This window comes from Diorhabda carinulata, chromosome 3, assembly GCF_026250575.1.
Source record: "Diorhabda carinulata isolate Delta chromosome 3, icDioCari1.1, whole genome shotgun sequence".
Classification (NCBI taxonomy): Eukaryota; Metazoa; Arthropoda; class Insecta; order Coleoptera; family Chrysomelidae; genus Diorhabda; species Diorhabda carinulata.
In genome coordinates, this window is record NC_079462.1 from 27,699,186 (window position 1) to 27,725,619 (window position 26,434).

At 31.1% G+C, this 26,434-nt stretch overlaps 1 protein-coding gene across 9 annotated transcripts in view; it reads left to right on the forward strand.

The window, feature by feature from the left end:
- LOC130891512 (PDF receptor) overlaps nucleotides 1–26,434 on the forward strand; it is a 156,137-nt gene that overhangs the window by 70,639 nt on the left and 59,064 nt on the right. For all 9 annotated transcript variants that reach the window (XM_057796318.1, XM_057796321.1, XM_057796313.1 and 6 more), the window contains one exon: nucleotides 24,838–24,882. In XM_057796318.1, coding sequence (XP_057652301.1) covers nucleotides 24,843–24,882 — 40 coding nt within the window. In that variant the 5' untranslated portion in view covers nucleotides 24,838–24,842. The remainder of the gene's footprint in view (nucleotides 1–24,837; nucleotides 24,883–26,434) is intronic.

Here is a 26,434-nt window from a genome sequence, read left to right on the forward strand (position 1 = left end):
GTAACAATTGGAAAAGGATCTTAGTTGGATTCTGTGTACAAGTAACGTTTATAGTCCACCAACTGATAATACCCATGACTGATTCGAGAAGATTATATCAGTCTCTGGTCAATCCTTGTATCTAGTTGTGAAAAGGCAAACGAGAGAATTTCTCGTTTTACATCGAGAACTATTCGTAGCAAAAGGTAGGAAGACTGGTAGAATACCAGTCGTCAAACTCAAAACTATTACTGGTGATGCCAATCCAATCTGACAATCAGCTCGCAGATTACCAAGAGCGGAGAGTGTAAGCTATAAAAATAATTCGCGAGATGGATGAGGAGAAAGTGATAGAACAATCTTCTAGTGCATTGGTGTTTTTTCAGTCACGTCGACAAAAAGGATACTACCATTTTTTACACACGGCGACAATCCTTGATATTGTTTTTTTTAACTTATTTGCAATATGTTATGGTCATTTCTATAGAATCGATTTTTAGAAAGGCGTTTTTGTTTGTTTACATTCTACAGCTCGAATTATCGAGAAATCCGTTTGGTATAAATAAGGTTTTTAACCACAGTTTCATTTCATGTTTTTCAGACAAAACATTTTAGTACGGTGAATATAACAATAACGAACTGAATGCTGATGATGATGATATATGATGAAATTTTTTGTTCTATGAAATTATATATATAGAATGATTCGAAAGCATTTACAGTATCATTTGTGGCCAATTCGACCTAACCTAAAAAAGCTAACAATTAATTATTCTAATATAATGTGTAATCTATAAAAAATTGTACGGGAAAATTTTTATAGTATTGCATCTTCAAAAATTTGGACAATACTAGCAATAAATTTCCAATAGCTGCATATATTTCTCATTTTAGAAAGAGGTTTTATCATAAAAAACGTGCTCATATTATTTGACCTTATAATATAATTAAATAATACACTTTATAGCTGGCTTGTATAGATATTATCATCAAATTGTCTCCCTCTTCCATACAAGTACATAATTCAAGGGAATCTTACTTTTAGAGTCGGTTTAATATTTAATTAAGTCTAAGAGAGGATATAGGGTATTTTGAGACATTTAGAAGCTTTCAATATAATCGAGATAAGACAGTGGCCATTTCATCTTCATCCAGAATATTGCTCTTCCAACTTTTTAATCTTTATGATCAATGAATTCAATCAAATGATGATTTTCATCAAAATAACAATAATATGAAAGTGAAATGAGAGTTCAGAATAAATATGGATACTTGATTAATATTCATAATCCGATCATATTTGCTGTAATTTTATTTGAAATTTAACACGTGAAATTCCGAATATACAAACATTGCTGCTATTACAATAGACACAAAGAGACAGACTATGTCCAAACATTTGTTTAATTAAACTTTGGTCTATCTCTATATCTCATTTATCAAGAAATGTACCTTTGTATAATCTAAACTTCTGTATGAATTATTCTTGTTCTATGAAATCATTCAATCCAATTAAACTGTCTCATGATATTCTCGTAACCTATTATATGTATTTGATTTTCCAACAATGACCATGAAAATCAAACACCTTTTAGGCAAATACATAGTGCGGTACAATGAAATTCAATGAAGCAAATCGGTTATCAATATCTTATAATATAAGTACTTTTCGAATCAATAATAGTACACTATGGATTTTAATTTGGAATAAACTCATTCAAGTTGCCACCCATATGCAAAGTAATGTGAAAAAATAGAGAAATAATGCAGGAGTAATGTTAATACGAGAAAAATGATATTATCGAAATGAATGTGTTAGTATTTGTTCGAGATCCTATTGAAATTACTTATATAGTGCAGTCATTGAAGCGTTATTGCTCCGAATTTTTTACTGTGCACCGATTTGCATGAAATTTTGGAATTAGGTTCATTTTACCAAACTTCAAAAGACAAAAAGGATCTAAATTCCACACCTACCCTGGGGGTGGTTGCCACCTCTCGGTGGTGTAATTTTCTTTTCAAAAAAAGTTCTATAATGTTTTTCAAAAAACCCAATACTTTTCAAGTTATTGGCAATTGAAAATTCTGAATTTTTTCACATTTTTCATCGGTTTTTTGCAAATATCCCAAAAAAAATGCATTTTAACGAAAATTTTATGATAAAAAAATTGAATCAGTTAAAAAACTGAGCAAAGCAGTTTTTTATAAAGCCATTTTTTATTTTGTCTGAAATTTAATCGATGTATTCAATGCCATCTAGCGGCGAGCAGATACATTTTATACATTCTAATGAAACAGGATTTTGTAGTGCTTGAAATAAGCTTTAAAATGAGCACTGTTAAAAGTTTTTTGCACGTAAAATGAATGAGCTGTAATACAAATAAGAGGAACATCTAATGGATTTTTCTTTCAAATCAATGGGTTTCATAAGAGCCATTTTAACTAAAATTAAAATTAATCGTTATTCGTCTAGAATTAACTTTAATATGAACAGTTTGATGGATTCTAGCAGTTTGACTGCTCTAGGACACATATTTAAAAAAAAAACACGATTTTAAGAAAAAAAAATTTCGAATTTTTTAAAAAACCATAATATCTCAAAAATGATGAAAGATACGTATAAAAGTGTAATGATTGATGAAAAATGAAGGTCTTTTTCTGACAAAAAATTTGGTTTTTTTCTGTCACACCAAAATTGAAGGAGATAGGATTGTTTAAAGAGCGCGCGGCATCGCAATCACAGTGTCTCTCGAGCCCTTTGACACTTGAAATAAAAGGTTTTTCACTATATATACGTTTAAAAATTTTAATAGTTTATTGAAATAGCTTCTAAAATGATATTCAATGTTTAGGTCTTCGTAAAACTACGTAAGTTCTGTATTTTTAATGATGTTAGCTGTTTAAAAGACCATCCATTGTGTGTGTTTTTTCAGTTTTCATTGATGCAAAAGTTCTTTTTTGTTTCTACACTCATTTCAGAATTATCAGTTTTTTCATTAGCGTTTCAAAATTGCTTCAAACTCATTCACTTTAATGTTTGCTTTCAAGCTATCAAATTGATTCGGAAAAAGTGATAGGTTCCATAATTTTGTCATTTGTTGAAGGATTATATGTGTCAGTAGGTATCTCCAATCCCGTATAGATCCTCTTTTTCTGTTGACTGAAAACGAATATTCATAATCATAAAATTACTAAAAACACAAAAATGTTTAGTCTGTATCAGAAATTGTGTTGTGGCATAGAAAACCGACTGCTTCCTATCAGGGTTTCATTATATCGTTGCCCCATTATCAAGACAATAAATTGGACCAAAGTTAGAACTGTCTTGAAGTATCATCTATCCAAAGATTATTTAGTTAAAGATATTTTTGGCCATTGTGTGGACGTCCTATAGAAGTGGAACCCAACTTTAATTTAGATATAATGCGACATTGGACTATGTACACCCTTGAAATGTGAGCATTTCGAGACAATGGAAGAAATTAAAAAAGCTGGTATCGCAGATTCCAAAATGCATTCGAAAGCTTATGACTTGTTGACTTTTCGTGATTTTTAATAGACTTCATCATTTTCTCTTCCAGACATGTCTTGCATGTTTATATCAATAAAAATATCCACTGTAAACAAATTTCGAGTGATTTTGAGACTAATAAATAATTGAAAACAAAATGAACTTGCATTTATTCCATTATTGTTGATATGTATGAACCTTCAAACTTCATTATATAATCTCCACATGGAATTGGCAGATGTTTAACAAGATCATGTAATAAATTTCTGTCGAGTTTTAATCAAAACAATAATTTGCGCCTCCATTCTTAATTGTAGTATGTTTTCATGTTATATTCTAACACGTGACTCAAAACAAAAGGTTCTGGTTAAAACGTGGCCTTGTCGATACTAAATTATTGTGTAAATAGGAATTGTTTTATGGTATTCGCAATATATTGGAGGAATATGTTGAGCGAAACATTATAAACATGGTTGTAACTATACGGTATCATATTGGATACTACATGAAATTTCATTTTGACTAGATAATGCACTTTTATTTACCAGTTATGGTGAATGATGTTCAATTCCAAAGCCACGGTTAATTCATATGAATGTTAACTTGGTCTTAAGCCAACTGTTGGATAAATACCAGTAGTGATAGTGTTAGTATCCACGGTGTTCTCGTTGGTAAACATGTTATCTTTTATTTTTATTTTAACCAATTTCATATTTTTGTTCAAGCTTTTCATTTTCTAGGTGAAATTCTAAGGAAAATGCGACAAATTGAGGCTTTGAAATCAACCAAAAAGAAGTGATTCTTTGTGTGTGGTAGGCTTATTAAGAACACTGAATCGAGTCTATTCTTATCAATGAATCAATAACCACCCCCACCCTCTCTTTATAATGACTTGAAAGTGGGAGCCTAAATTATTTCAAAATTCCAGCACGGCTCAATCTGTGAACCTAGTTTTTTTGTACATAAATTATTTAATTCTTTTTTATCATTGATAGCCTTTAGTTCTTATGAATATGAACCATTTCTAAAAATTCTCTTTCTCGATTCCGTTTCAAGAATTTCTGAATCTTTATAATTAATTTTAGTTTAGTTTTTTTGATATTTTGTGGGTCATTATTGCACTTTTATTGTTTTCGTATTAATGACCTTATAGTATATTTTTTAAATACCAAATAGTCTAAAAAATAAAACTGAATTATGAATTACGAAATATCAAAATAGTTAATGGTAGCATAAGGAATGGACCAAAAACTATAGACTTGGTAGAAGCATCAGAAATAGAAATAATACAGAAACTGAAGATCATAATAAAAAAATTATATAACTCAGGAGAAGCTCCAGAAGATTGGCAAGTGGGAATAATCACACTAATATACAAGAATAGAGACACAAGAAACTATAACAATTAAAGAGGAATCATATTACTAAGTACAGTGAGCATGTTAAATACGATAATAATAATAGAAAAGAGACTAAGAAGCGAACTAAGAAAACATAAAAATTCACGAGCAAACAGACGAACAACAGATGCAAACTTCAGAATTGTACAAATGTTATGTCCAAAGCTTTGCCGTTTTCGGTTAACTTTATTTCATTTTGATGTATAATCAATAACATTTCCATCTTTTACTACGTGATAAATGGTATAAAGTGGAATAAAACTTGTGGTTCAATGTTTAATAACATAATTTTTTTCCTGATCTCTTATAATTCGTTTTAGGCACACAAACAAATTTAAAATGAATCTTTGATATTGGACATGTAAATCTCTATATAAAAACTCTTGATTCATCTCCCTACTAACACTTTTTTCACTATTAAACATTGAATTTGGACTCAATTGATTGCCAGAATGCCTTCACCGTTAATGAATTCAAATAGGTAATGTTAATAAAAAGAAAACACTAGATTTAAATACAAAAATTGCAAATTGAACTAAATTCTAAAAACAATTTAAAATAATTATAACCTGCATTAGATACAGCATTGTGGACCAACACTGTTGGCAGTCGGATTCAAACTAGATCTATAATTGAATTCCATATATGAGACAGCTTCTTTTGAATAATCTGCCGGCTTTTTAGCTGAACTCTTCCAGGAGCACGTGTTCTTTAGCGATACGTTACTAGTTATAATATTTCATACTTCAAAACTCGCGCCTGCATATCGAATTTGCGGTAGGAATTCTTTAATAATTTTTACAGTCCTTGAAATGAGAGTGTATGAAGTATACTAGATTTTCACAATAGACACATTTCAATGTTTCGTCAGAGTTTTCGGAGCTTTTCTGAAACACGAAACAAAATTCAATATCAATGTAATGTTCAAGATCAATGTTAAACGATTGATACTGCCAACATAATCTCATTAAAGTGGCTATAGTAGAAGACTGACAAACATAATCAGGTTGAGACTTATTAGTTTCTTAGAACATGAGTGTACGAGACATGATGCAGCTATTGATTGATCATATTTTTGATCACACCTCGTAAATATAAAAAATCACCACATATTAAGTTCTCAAAAGGAGTGCGAACAAAATATTTTAAACAATATAAATACAAAATTATCTTTTTATTAATTTTATCAAATTCTCATAAAGCTTTTATGTCCCATTTATTGAGTTATAAACAATCTTATATTTATTTATTACTAAAATTGGAATTGATAGATTATATTAAATATGATATATCTCATGAAAAATTTCAAAATATAGTTGTTAAATGACTAATGATGCTGTTATTGCATGCGTTCCAACGATTTATAGTTCTTGCCGTCAAACAATTCATGATTTACGGGGCGAATGGTTTAATTATTTCAAATTGATTTTTTCAAACTATCAATACCTAATAATAGAATCAGAAAATTTTTATTTCATACTTTATTTAATACTATAATTGGATACAACACCTTTTTTAATATTTATTCAATACTTTCTCTAAATAAATACAAAACAAGGGAGATTACTTAGTAGTGAATATCAGTGGTAACTTGAATCTTAGTTTGTTTGTCTGAAGGATTCAATGAATTAATGTAAAGATTGAAAAGACAAGAATTCAACAGTATGCAATTCCCTCTTATCATAATCATTGTAGCCTTTCGACTATTTGGAGAAGAAACGGTCGCTCCGGCGAATTACTAGAATACTCTAGTTCAAGATACAAGCAATTTTCTAAGTAGCATTGTGAATTGTTCAGCTACCTGTATGACATAATGGGTTAATAATTTAACGAGTATGACTACTAAATCCAAAATTTCCAATTCATCATTAATGATGTTTGTCTTCATATCATGAACGATTCCAGGGTTGAAATTAGTATTTTTACCAAAATGCTATGATATTGTGAAGCATTGAACACAATCATTCTTGCAAGAATTCATTACCGGAGTTTTAAAGCATTTCCTTGCCAAGCTTGAGCTTGATATTATATGCGGCTAATGAGTTGCTGTACATGTAGGGAAAATTGTTAAAAATGGAGAGTGTTATCTAAGAAGCTGAACATTTGTCACAAGTAGCTATGGTCTATATGATAGGGGTACGCCTGCTCAAATAAAATATTTACAAAAATTTGAAGGTAAACTTCAATTAAATGTAATTAACCTTCAATATAATTGAAGAATAAAATTACAAAAAGCTATGTTATAATTAGACGATGAAATGAGGGTCATTGAAGCAATATATTCTTGATTATTGGAAAATGTAATTGGATATATTGTTCTAATATTGAAAGTGGGGAAACAAGGAGAAATCAGAAATATGGTGTAGCAACTCCAAAACAATCGAAGACATTTTTTTGTTATTATTAATGTACCCAATAGGTCCAAAAGGTCCAAAAGGTTCAAACAAAGCCGAATAAAGGATAGTTCGCTGAATTACCACCTGGAAACATCAGAGAAACTACCGACAGCTCCTGTATTTTTGCAAGGAACCAAAGGATACCGAACATCATCCACCCAATGGATTCAATGAATCAATATCGAGAGCATAATAAAATGTAGTATGCAATCCCCTCATTCCATTATTATTTTGGTTTCCGAATATTTAAAGAAACGTTCGATCTAGCGAACTCTCCCAAACCAGAATAAAAAGCAATCTTTGTTTATGTTATAGTAATAGCTGCTATTTTTTTTAGATAGAAAGATCATGCTATTTGCTTTTATTAACCCACTATGATTTGCTGAATGAGTAATTATAAGCTGTATTCTGTGCTTTGAAACCACACAAATAAACCAAGGTAATAATTTTATGTCATTCGATAAACACAACATAGTTAAATGTCGACAAACAATTTGGTTTATCTGGGGTTTTAAGCTAGCAAAAGTTTTTTCCAATTATTATTGCTATGTCCAGAGTAGACAGACTTTGTTCGATGCATTTAAATCCTCTTAAATTCATTCAACTGTAACATAAAGCTTACGCTTCCATCCCGACTTTATGTCAAACCACCGGTTAGAAATTGGGATTAGGGTGGATCTATAAGTATATATAATTAATCCGTCAATGTCGATAGCTGGTGACAAATTAAAAAAACATCTTTTGATAAAATTTTCGTCATGATTGGTTGATAGCTTGAAAATTACTCGTTTCATTAATTTTCTTCTTCATATGTTAGCAGTGGATAAGTCGTGAATTTCCTAGGAATATTGGAGATGAGGACGACTGATCATACCTTATCATAGGTGGTAATCTACGCGGATTGTCCGGAAAAGTTGAATATTTTCACTATTATATATATTTATATTCTGTGGTCAAGAGCTTCGGTACGATTTTCGCATACCATTTCTTCATTTCAAGTTTTTGTGTCAGAATTTCGTAAACGATTATTTTGGGTATTCACAGCTATCATTATCTGTTAACCTACGGTGCAGAATCCCCAAATTCTGCAAAAACGAAAAATGAATTTTTCAATGAGGTAACTCACTTATTTAATGATCCGTATCCAAATTGCAACCAAATTACCGAACATACAGTTTAGTCGAGGTGTATGCTCAATTGCTCAATTGAATCTCGACCTAAACCTTACAGAACAAAGACTGTAACAAACGATGATGAATTCTTGAACGATATTCAAGGTACGGTAAAAAAATCCTTGTTTATCTATTCGGAAAACTGGATTAAAACATTGTGTTAGTATATCTGTTTCATTAATAAAAATTAAGTAGCGCAACAATTATTTGCTGATTATAATGAACGCCGAATGGGTTGTTGAGAAATCATATAGCAAAATGTTGAAGCATTGTCCATTGAAGCCAGGTTAATGATAAATGACCTCAATTGAACGGCTCAAATAATTCAGATTTGTTAGGATATCAACTATTTTTTTTAATAACAACTACAGTTGATAACGCTTTTGAATTTAGACATGTGGATAGGAAAAAGTGGCATAATAAGTGGTCAGCTAGATCTCTCGATTCCCAGAGTTTTTTTGATATCCGAGAAACATGTATTAAAGACAAAACTTCATAATGATGTTTAGGTAAAAAATTGAATAATGATAACAGCTTGTCCTATAACAAAACAGATGTTACCTAATCTCACACTTTGATTATTTTTCTAAAAAAAACTTACCGTAAATTATTTTTTTTTTCAATAACTGTGGAATAAATCAAGTTAGAATTATGCGGTACTGACAGTTTTAACTATAATTGAAATGGAAAGTTACCGATTCAATGAATATGGATACAATAATTGACAGGACATCATAAAATTTTATTGATTGAAGTTAAAGCTGCAGCTTTAGATTTCTCAACTGAACAATCTAATTTTGAATTTATGAGTGCTAAGCTCAAACTTGGGAATTGGAAAAATCCGAATAAGTATTTTTTAGTTATCAAGCTATAGAATATACACTGTCAACATAATTTACTGGATGTTTATGTTAACAATTAGTTACAAGCGGCAAATATAATATATATGAGTTCGCTTGCTTTCCTCAATAAGTAAAAAAGAAAACATAGTAGCATTGCAGAGTCTAATATTTCCAGTTATCAATGACTGATGACAAAAAAATTGTAATCAATTAATTAAAATGAAGGATCAGGCTTCTTCATGCTCTTCAATTATAATAATTTCTTCAAATTTAGTAGTGTCAAGTCCAAAAACACCGATACTAGAAATGCCAAGAGCCATAACTTTGAAAAAAGATTTTTTTCCGTTACTAGTCAGAAATTGCTTGGTTTAGTTTGTTCCGGACAATATTTATTAAAGATTGGATGAAAATGGAATCCGATTTCAGAAATCGGTTGATGTTATATTCACCCTCTTCTGGAATCGTCTCGTTTCATCCTCACTCACACATTAAACTATTTTATTAAATTAAAGTCCATTCATTTTCTCATTAATAATAACTATACAACTGATATAGTTTCATGTATTTCAAGAGTAGTTATTTCTTAGAATATAAAACTTTCTAAATTGTAATTATACTTTGTTTCATTGTTTTGTATTTAACGTCATTTCTTAATGCTGAATTATATATCCAAATTGGGAATACTGCTGTTAAAAACCGTGAAATTATCAAATAGAAAGTTATTAAGCTCTGGTGTCTGTGCAATTAGAAATATTTTTGAAATGCATATAGATTTTGGGTTCTAGAATAAACAGTTCAGATATTAAATATTTTCAATGGACCATCCTGTACGAAGACTACTTTGACAGAATTTTTTACTTCTATTCATATTGACAGGGTCTCAATCTGGAAGTACTCTTCCTGCTGTACGGTGTAAAAAGATAGTGATAAGAAAATAGAAAAAAAAAATAAATACAAAAAATTGATATTTTCACTCTCGAAGTAAGAGTACTGAGTTCAACTATTCAGCTCGGTGATAAAGGAAAAACGAAAACAAACTTTTCCTTTAATATTAAGGTCTAAAAAATTCCCGAACAAACTTTGGCCTAATCAATATCATGGGAGACGAAGAAGTTTCTCGTAACAAAATATAGTCATTGAAAAGTTACAATTGAGGTTGCATTTATTAGAGGACGCAATTTAATATCTTAGATAGTGTATAGTTAAATGTGAATTGCAGGACTTCTTCCTAGACGGTTACCATCGGTCGCAGAAGGGGTACTATTTTTATGGTTAAACTGATGAATAATGGATCCCACCTAAAACTGATTGAATACTTTTTACTCCAAATGAACTCAAAAAATTTGATTTCGTGAATCAATAATAAAGTTATAAGTGAAAATCGATGAAAATTTGAGAAAAATGTTTTCATTATTATAACTTTTTACAAAAAAAATATATTGTTATAGTTGTAGGGTTTTTAAGAAATAATTCCTATTATAAATGTGTCAAATATTATATATCAATATTTTACACCGAAGAGAATTCTATTATTAAGTATTCCTAACTATAACTTCTCAATTAACTACTTGTAATGAAGCAACAATTTTTTCATAAACTTAAATTTTACTGCTTCAAAAAACATCTTCCATGTCATTCATTAATTCAAATACGGTAGGATGTAGGTTTTTCTGAGTGTTACCTTATAAATTGTCAATCTTTTCTGTATTTTTTTAATTGTATCTCTAGCAATGCAATAATTATAACGTTGAATCTTATTAATGGAAATAACTTCCATATTATCCTATGTCCTTGGTTCATTTTCTAGTAGATTTCTTTCTTCACAAACTTTACAGTGATCTGAAGCTTTTTATTAAACCCTTAGGTTGAGTAAGAAATGGATTCCTTTATTTGAAACAGAATTTTCTCACGTATACACGTGAAATATTCAAGGATCAACATTATCAAAAAAAAATTGAGAAAAGAGCATAAGATGTCTTCAAAAATGTATATAGCAAGTTCTTAGGTAGAAAAAGTTGAACAACTACAAACATGGTGTTGAAGAAATAATTTTATAAGGCAATACCTCACTTACATTGTTTATTTAAAGTGTAAGCTGACTTTAATCTACTGACTAAGAACATAGGAATTGTAGTTTTAGTTAACATGTTTAGTTACTTACTTTGTTCATACATATTATATAAGGTATTTCGTACCATTTTGGTTTCTTCGGACACGTTTTCAGTAGCGAAATTTTGATTATTTTTCTTCCTTTTTCATTTGTTTTTTTTTCATAAAATTCTATCAAATTTATAACAAATTCCTGTGCTTGTGAATTACTTTCTGAGAAAATTGTTGATTAATCTACGGTTACAAGTATAATCAGACATTTGAATTGACGCAATTTTGAAAATTCTACGGAGATTTACGAATTTTACAAAGTTATAAACACTATTTAGCACTAACGTAAGCATTGTAATCTTCCCGTCTTACATCAATTTAGGCATTATAAAATGTCGAAAATTTACAATAGGATGTACATATTATATTTGTAATTACCGATATAAAATTAAATAATAAGTCAAATTAGTTCTTGAAAGAACTGATTTTAACAATAAATACACGTTAAATCTAAAAATGAGAACAGTAAGCAAAGCTCACGTTAATTTCAACTTTTAGTAGGTACAGTCAATTCTCGTTACGTCAATTTTATCATGGTTTTTTTCACGATTAGTATCGTCAATTTAAAGAAACTATTATGTATGTCTTGTAGTTCGTCTTGTGAAGAAAACAATCAAAGAAGACCTCCACTGATCCGACTTTAAATTAGTATAATTGATTATGTTATTTCAATAACTTATAGATTCCAAAGATAAGATTGTAGAAGAGAACTTTCGTCTAGCACTTTTTCAAAATTACATCTCAATTTTCAGTTCACTGAAACAAGATAATAACTAAAGGCCGTTATGGATATATCCATTTAATAGAATCATATATTTGAAATCTATTATATCTACTTTACTATATATATGTGGATTTAAATTATCACCCAATTAATTCTTTCCGTATGTCTAAAACGACATTGGATTATATACTTTATAATATACAAACTAACATTAACTAACAGAATACTCCAATCAGAAATCAGAATGTCCACCTTATCTCAAGCAATACTAGCGGTGCACCTTAAAGCTCAGTTCTACATGAGTATAAGAAAAAGTCAATAGCATACGAGTCTGAAATATTATATAATGAAGTAGGTAAATCAACACACGTAGAATATACCTCACGATACTTTAAAATTGTCTTCACACGAATGTATTGTCAATATTTAATAAAAAAGAATTTTTTGCAATATTTCGGTATAAAATATTTATTCTGATAGCAGGATCGAGGAACGACTAAAACTGAACTGCACTCCAGAGTGGTTCGTAGAGGATCCTTTTCTTCATACCTGTGTTAGAACCTTCGAAATGTGAAGTGAGAAATATAAAAGTATATTACAGGTACAGGTAACAGCAATAGACCTTCTACGATTTGTCACTCCTAAAAGAAAAGAATACCTACAATGATCTAGAGAATATTTGCGTCAAAGGTAACGGAACATCTTTCAAAAGTGATGTTTCAACAAGAATAAGAAAAATATATTGCATAATGTATCATTTTAAATCTACGTCTAATGAAGGCCACTTATGCCCAATAAGCATTTTCACTCTCCCGCAGGTTTCCATATTACTGACTTGGATTAGCAAGGACACGTTTTTCGCTCTGGCAGACTGTTGGTGATGGAATTTTGTTCTGGAATTGTATATTATTAATTGTTTATTTATGTGGATTTTGTGTTTTAAATATTTATAGCGTTCCGTCAACAATTAGGAGAGATGTAAATGTTCTGGCAAAAATTCCAATAACACAAAATACTGTCGAAAGTAAATCTTATTTCTTACCTTCCTTAAAATTTTAGGATCGTCTACCCCAGCCATACGGGGCTACCAAAAGTGGCTTTTCATTTTCAGTAGGTATAGAGGATTTACTGTAGAGTTTCGTGACTTTTAAAATGACCATCTGAAATTGGTCACTAGCTTTTGGTCTAATGGGTCAAACTTTTGTCTAACAATTGTCAGATTATAACATACGTTCATATACATTTATCAAAATAGTTCTATTTGTGTATTGAGTCAAGCTTTTTACGTATGAATTGTAATAATACAAATATTCGGCCAAATCTTCTGGAAAAGTAACCAGACTGTAGCATTTGAATTAAAAATGAATTGAAGAAAAACAAATCATACGTTGTGTAACTCCAGACCCATTCATGACGCTAAGTTTATTTTCCATTTAAATAAGCTACGTATAGAATTAATCAGGAGCTTATTATCATTTCATTACATATTTATTATTCATTTAAAATGGTTTCAAGTATTATATTATCTTTATTTAAGTGAAAAAAAAACAATAACGGCTTGTAGTAACATTCAAATGGAATGCCATTTCGTATAGATTTACATTGGAATTTAAATCGCTGAAGGATACTTCTCGGTTTTTTATTGTTTTCGTTTATCCTTCAACCACTGTGCACTTCACATTCGGTTGCTACTCTTTTTATTGATTGCTACTATTTTCATTTGATTCAACCGCTGTATATATTCATACAAAATATGCAACTGATATCTATGTTCGATTAATATGAAATAGAGAGATTGCCAAAGGCCACTGCATGATGTTCGATTTTAGAAATATTTCAGAATGAGAACACATATCTCCACTTCCATTAGATAGTGTTACAGCATCAACAGAAATTCAACCATTCAATGATAAAAATGCAGTTACATATTTATGATCTACTAATATATCTTGTAGACTAATAAAAAGCTTAGAATGCAAACCATTTTTTTTGGAAACTCGAGCATATTATGTGAAATTCACATTCACAACATCACCGTTTTCTCTACTAATTCCACCCCTTTGGTAGTTTTGTATACGAAGAAAGATAAGATTATTTCTCACTAAAGTTTTGGGAAATCAACTATTATTTTATAATGTTGACCGGAAGCGTAAGTAATTAAAAAGTATGAAAACATAATTTTTCGGAAGCTACGCAAAATACTCGTTTATGTTTGCCTTCTTCATATGTCTGAAATTGCTCTTCATCGAGCTATTTTTCAAGTTTGGGAGCAATCCAGATCAGGATAAAATGGCGGACGAATAGGCAGGCGCATTATCGTAATGGAACAAAACTCCTTTCTTAAGCAAATGCGTTTGTTTTTGTTTTGAGTTTGGCATCAAAACCTGACCGAAAATCCCTATAATATTGGCCGGTTATTGTTTTTTCTTTTTATAAATACCGAAACACTATTCGATTTTGAGGCATAATCGTGTAAGTAAGTTTGATTTACTGTCAAAATTCACTTGGATTAAGTTTGAGATTTCCAAACTTAAGTTATTGGTTTCGATTCTCAATGCGAGTGAACTTCTGATCAGCATTAAACAAAAACATTTTGCAGATAGCGGTTTCATAGAATTGCGAATATCCGAGCGGTTAAAATATTCACTTCATTAGATACATCTTCTACTTTTAATCGCTAAGTACAAAAGAACGGATTCATGAATCATTTCTTTCAATAAATATTAAGCAATCGTTGCATACACCATACAGATAGCTTTTTGAACTGTACACTTCTATGCAAAATATCGAATCCTCTTTCAGTTGAAATATTTACTCAATTAGCTATCTTATATATACTTGTAATTGATTATCGCCAATTGCAAAGGCACAGATTTCATCAACTATTTAGCATCAAGCATTCGCTGATAGCTTTTTGATATGTAAGCTTATGAAATATTTTATGATTTCTTTTTTCTTTGACATAAGACATGGTTTACAAAAGAAGTGAAAGATAAATGCAAAGAAAAACGGAATGCTTATTTGAAGTTCAAAATGCAACTAAACCGAGAGTCCCAAGAACAATACAGACTAATCCGAAATGAGACAATACTACTAGTAAGACTGACAAAAGATGAATATTGGGAACGATTTTCCAAAAGATTAGAAAGTGATTTTTATGGTGTTCAGAAACAAATATAGCGTTTTCTGCGGACACAGCGAATAGAAATAACAGAATTTGCAGAAACTAACAAAATACCTCAAGAAGAATGGGAAAGATATCTGACAGAATTATTTAAAGGGAATGACAAACATAAATATACTAATATACTACAAAGAGAAGAATTACATATCAGTCAGCAAGAAGTATAAAAAGCCCTTGAAGCTCTGAAAAACAGGTAGTCACCCGGTATACCAAACGAGCTACTAAGATACGGAGAAGACAGTTTAACAACAGTACTTACCAATCTGACCAAAAAAATTATACTGCACTGCAAGATACCTGTCAGATGGAGAACTAGTACAATGATTCCAAAGTTTAAAGAAGGAGATAAAAAGTGCCCAAATAACTATAGGGGCATAAACTTATACAACTTTGAAACTAGTCACAAAGTTATAACCAACAAAATTAACGCAATTACATCTTTGTTGGAAGAACAACAATGCTTTTGATCTGGAAGGTCATGAGTGGACGCTGTATTCATATTGAGACAAGTAGTTGAGAAATCCATAGAATATAACAAATCTGTGTTTCATAGACCTTCAGAAAGCGTTTGACCGCATTCAACTTGAAGATGTTACACACCAGCTATACAATAGAGACATCCCGATAAATATAGTTCAGACCATCGAGAGCATCTATTCCCATAAACAAGTCCAAGCCAGAATTAATAACAAGTTGACATATGCTATACCTGTAAATAGCGGCATCAGACAAGGTGACTCATTAAGTCCCCTTTTATTCAATATAATCATGGGCGAAGTTATAAAAGAAGTACGATAGGGCAAAGGGTACCAGATAGGTAAGAAACAAAATACTTTGCTACGCGTATGATGCCGTACTGTTCGTACTGAGAGACTAGTACACAACTTCAACACAGTAGGTAAACAGTACAATATGATAATTTCAGCTCAGAAAACAAAATGCATGACATCATTTAAGGAACCTATACGCTACAAAATAGAAATTGATGATGTAATACAACAGGTACTAAAATTTAGATATTTAGGAATAGACATAACAAGCTATGGAGATGTCGAGAATGAGGTGCGACAGAAGGTCGTCAAAACAAATAAAGTAGCAGCAGCATTATTTGGAAAAATCAACATCTTATTAAAGAAACAAAAAGCAGAATATATAAAACAATAATTAGACCTATAATGACATACACAGCAGAGAAAAGACCCGATGCAACTAAGACAAAAAGACTACTAGAGACAACGGAAATGAAAGTACTCAAGAAAATAACAGGGAAAACACTTTTAGACAGGGAAAGAAGTTAAAACATAAGAAATACGTGCAAGGTAGAAAATGTAATTGACTGCGTACTAAAACGAAAACAGGAATGGAATAGTCACATTAGCAGAAAGGCAAGCGAAAGACTAGTGCGTATCTCAAGGGATAAATCGCCAACAGGCAGAAGAAGTATTGGTCGACCGAGAAAGAGATGGTGTGACAATCTGGATCCAGGAGGCTGAAACTGAAGAAGAAACGGGTTTTAAACTTACCATACAAGAAGGAAGAAGAAGAAGAAGATCACAAAAATACAGTGATGGATTTACGCCTGGGCATATGAAGCCTAGCCCTATGGCGGCAAGATTCTAGAAACGAAAAAAGACAATCCATTTCAAAATTTAGTTCAGATTAGTTTTTACTGCAAAAATATTCTATTATATTGTTGATCTACAATAAAGTGTATACTACAACAAAGTTCTAGTGGAAGTGGAATCTGCTAAGTATTTTGGTAATTATAGATTCTACCCTGATGTAGCACTCGACTTTTAGATTAGTATAATTATAAGATATGTATGAGATAACGGTAAAATATTTCTATTTGTTGTGATTTCTCAAGTTTCCGAGAGTGATATAGCACATTATTGAATGACAAAGTTTCATAAAATCATTGTTTAAACTACTTCCCATACGGTTTTTTGTGGTAACAATCCTGTTCCTTTATTTTAGATACAAGATACCTTAAACCACCCAAACTCCTACGCTAACAATGGAAATGTCAAATCTCATTCATTATTAAAGTGAATTACCCTCAGGGTGTTTTTTGATCCTTGTTGAAAATATATTATAAATATTGTTCTTGATAATGTTACAGTCTCATATAGCCACGCTTTTGGTTTTCTAACATCGTAAAATTATACAATACAAGGTCTGTCTCTCGAGATACTATTTTGGCTACTTTTTTTATATACAGGGTTATTCTAAACGATTGACCCATTTATAAAAATTCGTATTTTTTAAATACAAATGCTGCATGAATAATTTTTATACCAATGAAAAGGGGAAGCTTCAAAGTTTTTTTAATGTATTACACGTATGGGCAGGCGGTGATGGTTCCAGAAGCGGCCGCTAGAGTTCTCGCGGCAATAGGCCGCCATTCTCTGTCACTACCAGTTGTGAGGGAGATGGCGACTGTGGAGCATAAGGTGTTCTGAGTTATTGAGTTCGCAAGAAGTGAATCGCAAATTATAGTGCAGTGGGCATTTCGTGCTGAATTTGGTATTACACCATCAACTAGAAAAAGCATTACTCGGTTTAACCCATTTAAAGAGACTGGAAATGAATGTAAAGGGAAAAGCACAAGCCGACCACGTGTTCAGAAAATCATGTCATACGGATAGAAGACAGTTTTGTTCGCAGCCCGAGTAAGTCTACCAATAGAGCTAGTAGAGAACTTGGAATACCCCAAACAACTGTATGGAAAGTTCTGAGACGGCGTTTGCCGTACAAGACCTACCGTTTAGAACTCGTGCAGGCTCTCAACCCTAATGACAAAGAGAGGAGGTTGACATATTTTTAGCGATGAAGCAATTTTTCACACCAGTGGAAATGTTAACAAACACAATGTTCGCATATGGGGTTTGAAACATCCACATACAACATTGCAACACGAAGGAGACTCACCGAAGATAAACTTGTTCTGTGCCTTATCCCGTACAAAGGTTTATGGACCATTTCTTAAATAAATAATAAAATATTCATCTGAAATTTACCCATAATAAAGATTTGAACATGAATTAACGTTCCGATTTATTTTCAGATTTGCAAATGTTCCTATCAATTTCAACAAGAAAAAATAAATTAACTCACTCTGAGGAATTTTTTTTTTGGTTGTAACATTTTTGTTATATCTGAGTAGGAGTATTTTAGAGATTTCGTGGAAGCTTTGATTCTGTATTACAATGTGCCTTGTAGAAAAATTGTAGCTGGGAATACAAAAAGCAGATAAAAAAATGATGATCTCGTCTAAGGTGTATTGTTGATTGACGGATAGAAAAATAAAGTGACAAATACTAAAAATGTAGTTGCTATGGCTCTTTTGGACAATGGACGCTTTGTTTTTTTAGAATCTTGGTTATCTTATTATTGCGCCGGATCGCCGCATTTGCGAACTACGCCTGCATCCAACGTAGAAAGTCGAATAATGTAGAAAATTACTCGCGTCGTAAACGTAATTTTCTACATTTTTACGTTCCAGACGTAGGCCACATTGAACACTAATAAATACATTAAAAAAAAATTTAAAACTCTCTCTTTTTATTGGTATAAAAATTATTCTTGTAGTATTTGTACTTTAACAAATACGAATTTTTCAAAGGGGATCCATTATTTAGAATTACCCTGTATATTTTTTTATTGTATATAGAATCTTGAACCCTTCGGTAAATCAGGATGATCGTTAACCTTATCTAACTTAGTACAGTGGATTTCATTTATTACGACCTTCGTTGTAGCGACCATTTGCTATAACAACATTAAAGCTAAGCATCCACAAGTTCACATCGTAAGGATCGGACGCAACGCATGTAAGGGATAGTAATTTTTTTGTATAGAAAGTGGCAAGTGCGTCCGCATCGTGAGGATCGCTATGCCGAGGCCATTATACGGACGCCTCTCGCGCCGAAATAGTGTGTGAATTTCTCCATCTTTCCTTGAATATGTCAAGTATCCAGATCTCATATTTCCGTTTTTAGATTTTTTTGCAATTTTTTCGCTTTCCTTCATTATGTCACAAGCACATCTATCAGCATGTACGCTCACCATGAAAAAGCGAATGAAGTGGCATGAGATTGAAGTACTGCCTGAAATCAATTCGTTTGAGACGATGCGTTTGACTAGAGCATGTGAACGCTTCACTTGAATTTAAGTCCCTTGAATTTTAAGCAATACGTTTACTACTACTATTTCACACATCGATAAAGCATATTCAATTGGTAACAATTATGAAATAATTATTAGAGACCAATCCACAATTTGTACGTTGATCATCTGTATTTTTTGAATTATAGCTTCCAATAAGTATGCTGCTTATTCTATCTTATTCTTCGTCTTTCACATTGATTTCACATTTTAAACGAAAGGTTAAGTACGTTACTGTACTGTTTTATGTGTTAACATGCAGAATAATTTTTTGGTATTTAGCTTCAGGAGCTAAGCGGAGCAAGACTCAGGAAAATGATGAAACCTTAAACTTCGGAAGAAGATATTAAATTTGACCTTTCGAAGATGTAACAATGAATTTTCAACCTTGACAATGTCATTGGTGTGATTATCATAATTACAATTTGCGTATTACCAGACAAGCTTATAATCTTCATATTTACGTCAACTGAACTATATATTAATTTTCATTCTGTGATTATTACAAGGAATCGTTTTATGTTTTGCTATAATAATAATTGAGATGAAAACGTGTTGATCAATCATTATTGTATATTTTTTATTAACGGATTTGTTTTGAACTGTGGAACACTTTGCGATCTTAATCAACCCACTGGTTTATCGATAAAAAGAATCCTATCATATGACTACTTCTCGATTAACTCGATCAGTTTTCGAACGACAATGTACATGATCAGGTCTGGTTTCTGAAAATTCAATAGATGATCGTATTAACTCGGGGCTACAGAAAGGGAAATCGATCATTAAAAGTGGCAGAGAATGAAGATTATCTAAATCGCAGGATTAATACAATGGCTGTTAACTATAATATGAGTATTTCAATTAAGAAAACTCAATCAATCAATTGTCGTAGATCCGATTAGAAGTAACCTAGCTATCGAGAACAACGTAATACAAAAAAAATGGATTTCAACTACTTGGATCAAGTGTAATATCGAGTGGGAATGATTTAATAAAGGACGAACACAACTCAAAAAAACATCAAGAATCATTGAATATTTGAAAGAAATAATCTGAAAAAATAATATGATGAGTACACTAAGATGAGAATCTACAAAACGTATACAACGATAAATCAAGTACAAAAATAATAAAATAAGGAGGACTCAAATGGAAACAGGAAATAGGAAAAAATTAGAAACTAAACACTAGGCAGGTCATCAAAAAGATAGTATGAGAACTGGAGACCAGCGTCTCAAAATAAGGAGGAGGACAAATATTCGGAATTGAACAATACAGAAAAAGACAAATAACAAGACAAATATGATAATCCACCCCACAACGATCATCATGAAACTCTATAAATAGTCTATTGATATTACGAGAAATCGATTTATCATATCTATTTTATGCAGAAACAGTTGCTTCCGGAGATACCTTATCTCAGGAAGGCTAACAGATATCGAACCATGGATAACTTGGTTCGATAGATCTCATCAAGATCTATCTCTAGATCTATAAAGTTGTAGAACTGTTATTCAAATCTCAAGAAAACTTTTCAATCTCTTAGTTCAAATAATCGAATTTGTCTGGATTTCATGTACTCCCTTGTTACTGTTGATGAAGAGCTTTATCCAAACTTTAACTAGAGTAATAAAGTAACGATACTCAGTTATTGCAACTTTTCGTTGCCTTATTAAGCAAATAAGCCTTTGTTATCAAGTTATTCTGGAAAAATGATATATACAAAGATTTTGGAATAAACAATAATGAAAATTGTTGAGATCCTTAGCTTCCAAACTGACTGTCGTTCGCATATCTATTTGGGATCAGAAAAAATACTCCTACCAAAAAAATATCGAAATATATAGGATGTGTCATTTGAGAGAATGAAATTGCATTTAATATATTGTACATAATGGAATATTCAATGAAAAACTTGTTGGCTTTGTACAGCTTTTGTATAAATAATTTTCATTTATATCTCTTTGTCACAGAGCTGAAAGGTAGTCAATTTAAATTAAAAAAAAGTATATAATCTATATTTAGGTCTCGACAAAAGCCTAGCAGTGGTGTGTTAATGATTTAAATGTCAGTGAAAATTGGAAAAACGACTGCAAATGATATGCAACGTGACCAATTTCCAATAAATTTCCATTCAATTGAATTCATGTCTTGAGGGCCCTGATGACGGCTGGTATATACACGTGACTGGTATGTTTTCCTCAATAACATGTGGTTATGAGAGTATTCCTGAATTATTTATCAATCTAAAATACGTAACAATTCTAAAAACAATATAAAGCAGTTGAAATTACTCATTTATATAACTACTTTTGTTATCACTGTTTTTTAAATCAAAATGAAATATCACTGGTTTCTCTTTTTGTCATACTATATCCAATTGTTATCCTATTCTATTAAAAAGTCAAAGCTTTCATTAATGTCGAAGGTGAATAGTTTTGGTATTTCAAATAGATGCAAATGGATCCACAAATCATTGAGCACTTGCACTTGAACGGGTATAGTTTCTGATGTTTCTATTAAGCACAATTTCGCTCTTTTCCAATAAGTTTTATTATTTTTTAGTCTCAAATTTTTAGATTTCAACAACCTGTGCACGAAACTATTACCTGTCAACATGCTACGAATTCAAGGTGGAAGCTTTGTCGAAGACAACAATTATATCATATTGTTTTTTCGTTCAATTTTTTATTTTTAGTCATGTTAGGATTTCTGGCATAATTCATTTGTTTGTCCCCCTATAGTTTTATGTCCAGATTAGATCTTTTCTTTCTATCGTAGTACTTTTATTTAGCCTACATATGTTGACTCCAGCGACTGGAAAAACGTCACAATTTCTTTAATTGTGATACAATGAATAATTAGGTCAGTTGTGAGTGACAGTTATTTATTATTGGTCTGAGATGTATAATAGACCAGCGGATAATAAACAAACCACAAACTGGTAATAATTTAGAATCAACAGATGGCAATAAACCTAATTACCTTCAACGGAAATTCCATTGTTTTTAGTAACTCATTTGATTAATTGAATGCTGTCAATGGTATTCGACGTGAACGGACTGGTTATTTCTGGAAGTATCGATATTTATAAGCGCCACAAATTTTGAAAATCCCACCAAGTTATGGAAGTTTTCTATTACACATGCTATATCAAATATTATTACGTTTACGGTAGTACCAACATTGTTAACCCTGTTAACTGTCATTTTTTCCAGTTCATGGATATCAGATACTTCTTAGTATGGCCCTCAATTGTTGCAGTTTTCTTTTTTCTAAAAAATCAAAAAGCATACACCTACGAAATCTTAGAGCAGTGTGGCCATGAATAACCAAGAAAAATACCCTAAACTCATCAAATGTTACAAATCGACAAAAAAACTCACTTGGACTCAGTTTGTTTCAATTTTTAATGTAACCGAACTTTTTCTCAGCATGAAGTAATTGTGGCACATAGCGGTTAGTTATTTCACGTATTTTTATTCTAAGGTAGCTAAGTAAAAGAGCCCGGATGTACTCATAATTAATTATTTCTGTAATAGTTATATCAAATGAAAGTCACTTCTTCAAATAGAAGACATACAGGATAATATGAATGTAGTTTTTCACATAAAAAAGAATGTTTCCATGTTGACGACGTAAGGTCGACGATTAGCTCGCAACACGATTCTCATGCGAAACCACCTGTATATAAATAAAAATGTCGCACTGAAATACTCAATCATGTTTAATCTACTCAGCTTTTATAATATTTCCGCAACATAATTAAATAAGTGTTTATTTTTATTTTTGTTTTAACTCTATCCCACGATTTGCTTGGTTAACCTTTCTCTGTTCTTTCCCATGTTTCCTCTACTTAGTTTTTTAAGTCGCTCTTTGTACATTTTAGTTCTCTTTCCTTTATATAATCTAATGTAGGATATATATTCAGGTACTTTTTTTATATCTATGTTTTTTATCTCATTATTTTTTGTCACTCCTCGTTTTACTCTTCTTAGGTATTTTATTCCTGTCGCCTGAATTTTACTTTTTTGTCGTTCTGTCAATCCCAAAGATTTGGATATCATTAGATTCATAATTTTTTAACGCATCTAACAGAAAAACTCGTGAAGGCTTAAAAATCCGATAAAATTTAAAGCTTTAAATAAAAAACCTCTCAACACCAGATCTCCATTTTTTTAAAGCTAAGCGCAATTCATGTTAATTTAGTTGTGATATTTTCTCAATTATTTTCTCGAAATTTTATATATGGTCACTATTTCTGTCGTTTATTGAATAAAGGTCACGTCTCAATTAAATTTTTTTCAACGTTAAGCTTTTTGTGTCTACTGTAAAATTTGGTGCTATGCAGTTACGAAGTTTGTGTTTGTGTTTATTGGTTTCTGCAAAACTGTTTTAGTTATATCTGCGTCTTGCTTCTTGTTTTCGTCTATTATTGTTCTTATGTAATGGTAGTGTTTAACTGTTTAAGAAAATTTTCTTTTATAATATATTTTTCAATTGGTATAATATAATTCATCCACAAACCAGCTTTAACAAAACGGTTATTTTATACATTCATTTCTTGAAGAAATTGTGGAGTTCTGGATGGAAAAATGTATTAAGAGGATATAGCCTTAAATCATGATGAAAAAAGTGGAATCCTCTTATTGTTCCTACAAAAAATCTCGTAATGTTAAGACTAGATTCAATAATTTCTAGCACTGGTATGATTATATAAATCGACCAGTATAAACTTCTCGTTTTATTCTGAGAATTTGAATACACGGACATTTCTCAATTCACAACGAAATAAGACAACATAAAATATAAAAATTCATCAAGTTATATTTTACTTGAAAGTAATTCTTTTTCTCTACCTCATTACATAAATTTCCTCTGGTTTATCGTGACCTGGATAGTCAGCGATTGTGAGGAAAAACGAACTAGTCGAGTTTCTAGAGAATATTTTCGGTATGCAGTCCTAGATATCTTAAACAAATAAAAAAAAATCTTAGAAGTTGTATTTAGTTCGCTTTCTGGAACTTTTCCCAATATTACTCTACACTTGAAATGCAGCGAAGGATATTCTCAAAATAAAACTAAAGCTAGATACTTTCGCGAATAATTGGAAGTAGAAATATTTTAAAAGGAAATAATCACCTCATTAATCTGTTGTTTGGTGTGAAAAATCATATTACTCATAGGTATTTAACAAAGTTACAGATCCGATAGTAATTTATGTATTATTGAATTGAAACATTTTCAATGTTAACAAATATTTGATTCTAATATATCAAATTTTTTATTGTTTCAGTTATAATGGATTACTACAACAGTACTATTAACAGCACAACAGATGGTGAGTCAATTACATATGCCATCCATCTATAAGTCCCCGGTGTGATGGATAGAGTCCATCGCATATCATTTTTGGTTTCAAATAACTATCTTTTTTTTCAAACAAAATTATATTTTTAGCCATTAATTTCGTCGTTGGAATTTCATGAAGTAAACAAAAGCTAAAAGTCTTGTGTGTATTATGATGACAAGCACTTGTTACGTCTAAAAAAAGAAGTAACTACAAAAAACATGGAAATGCTCTTGACATAATGCAATAAAATGTGCAAGAAATTGCATGTCTCTTGTCATTGCATTATACTGTCACTAACTAAAATTCTATAAGTAAAAGTAAACAAATTCCTAACCTCAAATTTTATCTAAAATGTTGTGCTTTGTTTAACAATGAAAACAAAGAAGCTACATTTTACGAAAGTCAGCTAATTTGTTAAATTTAAAGTAACTAGATTGCAGCTTGCACGCAATAAAAATGGTACAAAACCGATAATGTCAAGATCATGCATGAAACAATCAGCTGAACTTCAACTGCGCATGCTTTTGATCAAGAAATATTGCGTCCTACATTGCATTGTGGTATCACATCATGTTACGCGGCCTTTAGCAATTGAGTTTGATAAAGCACCATTCCAAATGAGTATCGCGTTTTATTAAAATAAAGCAAAAACAACTTGATGATAGGACCGGGTTTATTGGACCGGGTAAATGCCGTCCGGAAACAGAAAACATAAATCGGCTGGCAAGTATATCGCTTACATATAATGTAAAAAAGGCAAAAACAATAAAACAAAGTTTCACATAACAATGTACTGTGTCGCAAAATGATGATGTCGATGGTGAACGTTAATGATTTGAACTTAAAATGACATCATATTCTGGCAGAAATATGATTTCGTGTTCTGTTGCAATAAGGATGGAATGTACCTGTGGGGGTAGCCACGATACGTTCCTCGAAAATTTACACTTTCTTCAAATTGAAATTAGAATTATTTTGCAATACCATCGGCTTTTTTAGTAATTTCTCATTGCTGATTTAGGCTCTGTAAACCAAAGATATATGTTAGTTACTAGCCACATGTGATGAGATTCAAGTAGTGATGGCAACAAAAAATCTTACTTATGGTCTGATATTCTTCGAACGTAGACTAGATTTGATAATAGTTTTTAATGTATAACTCAAATTGCTACCCTGCATGATTATCTCTTATTATTTAGTAAAAATTGTAGTAATATGGAATGTTTTTGACAGCGAATACAAATAATACTGTCCACTATTATTCCTGAATCCCTCATAAACTATTTTCAATACTATAATGATTTATTTATCCAATTTATTTACAGTGGTATCAATTACTTACAAATTTATATTTAATAATTTTGATCAAACACTATTTATATGTGAAAATAAATATATTCACGCAGCCATCTATTTGTATAATACTACAATAACTGAATTTTCACTTCCAATTTATGTAATTGGATACTGCTAAAAGAAAACAAAATGGATTTTCGTATTAATACTGTTTAGCCACTTATATGAATCTAATATATTGGGT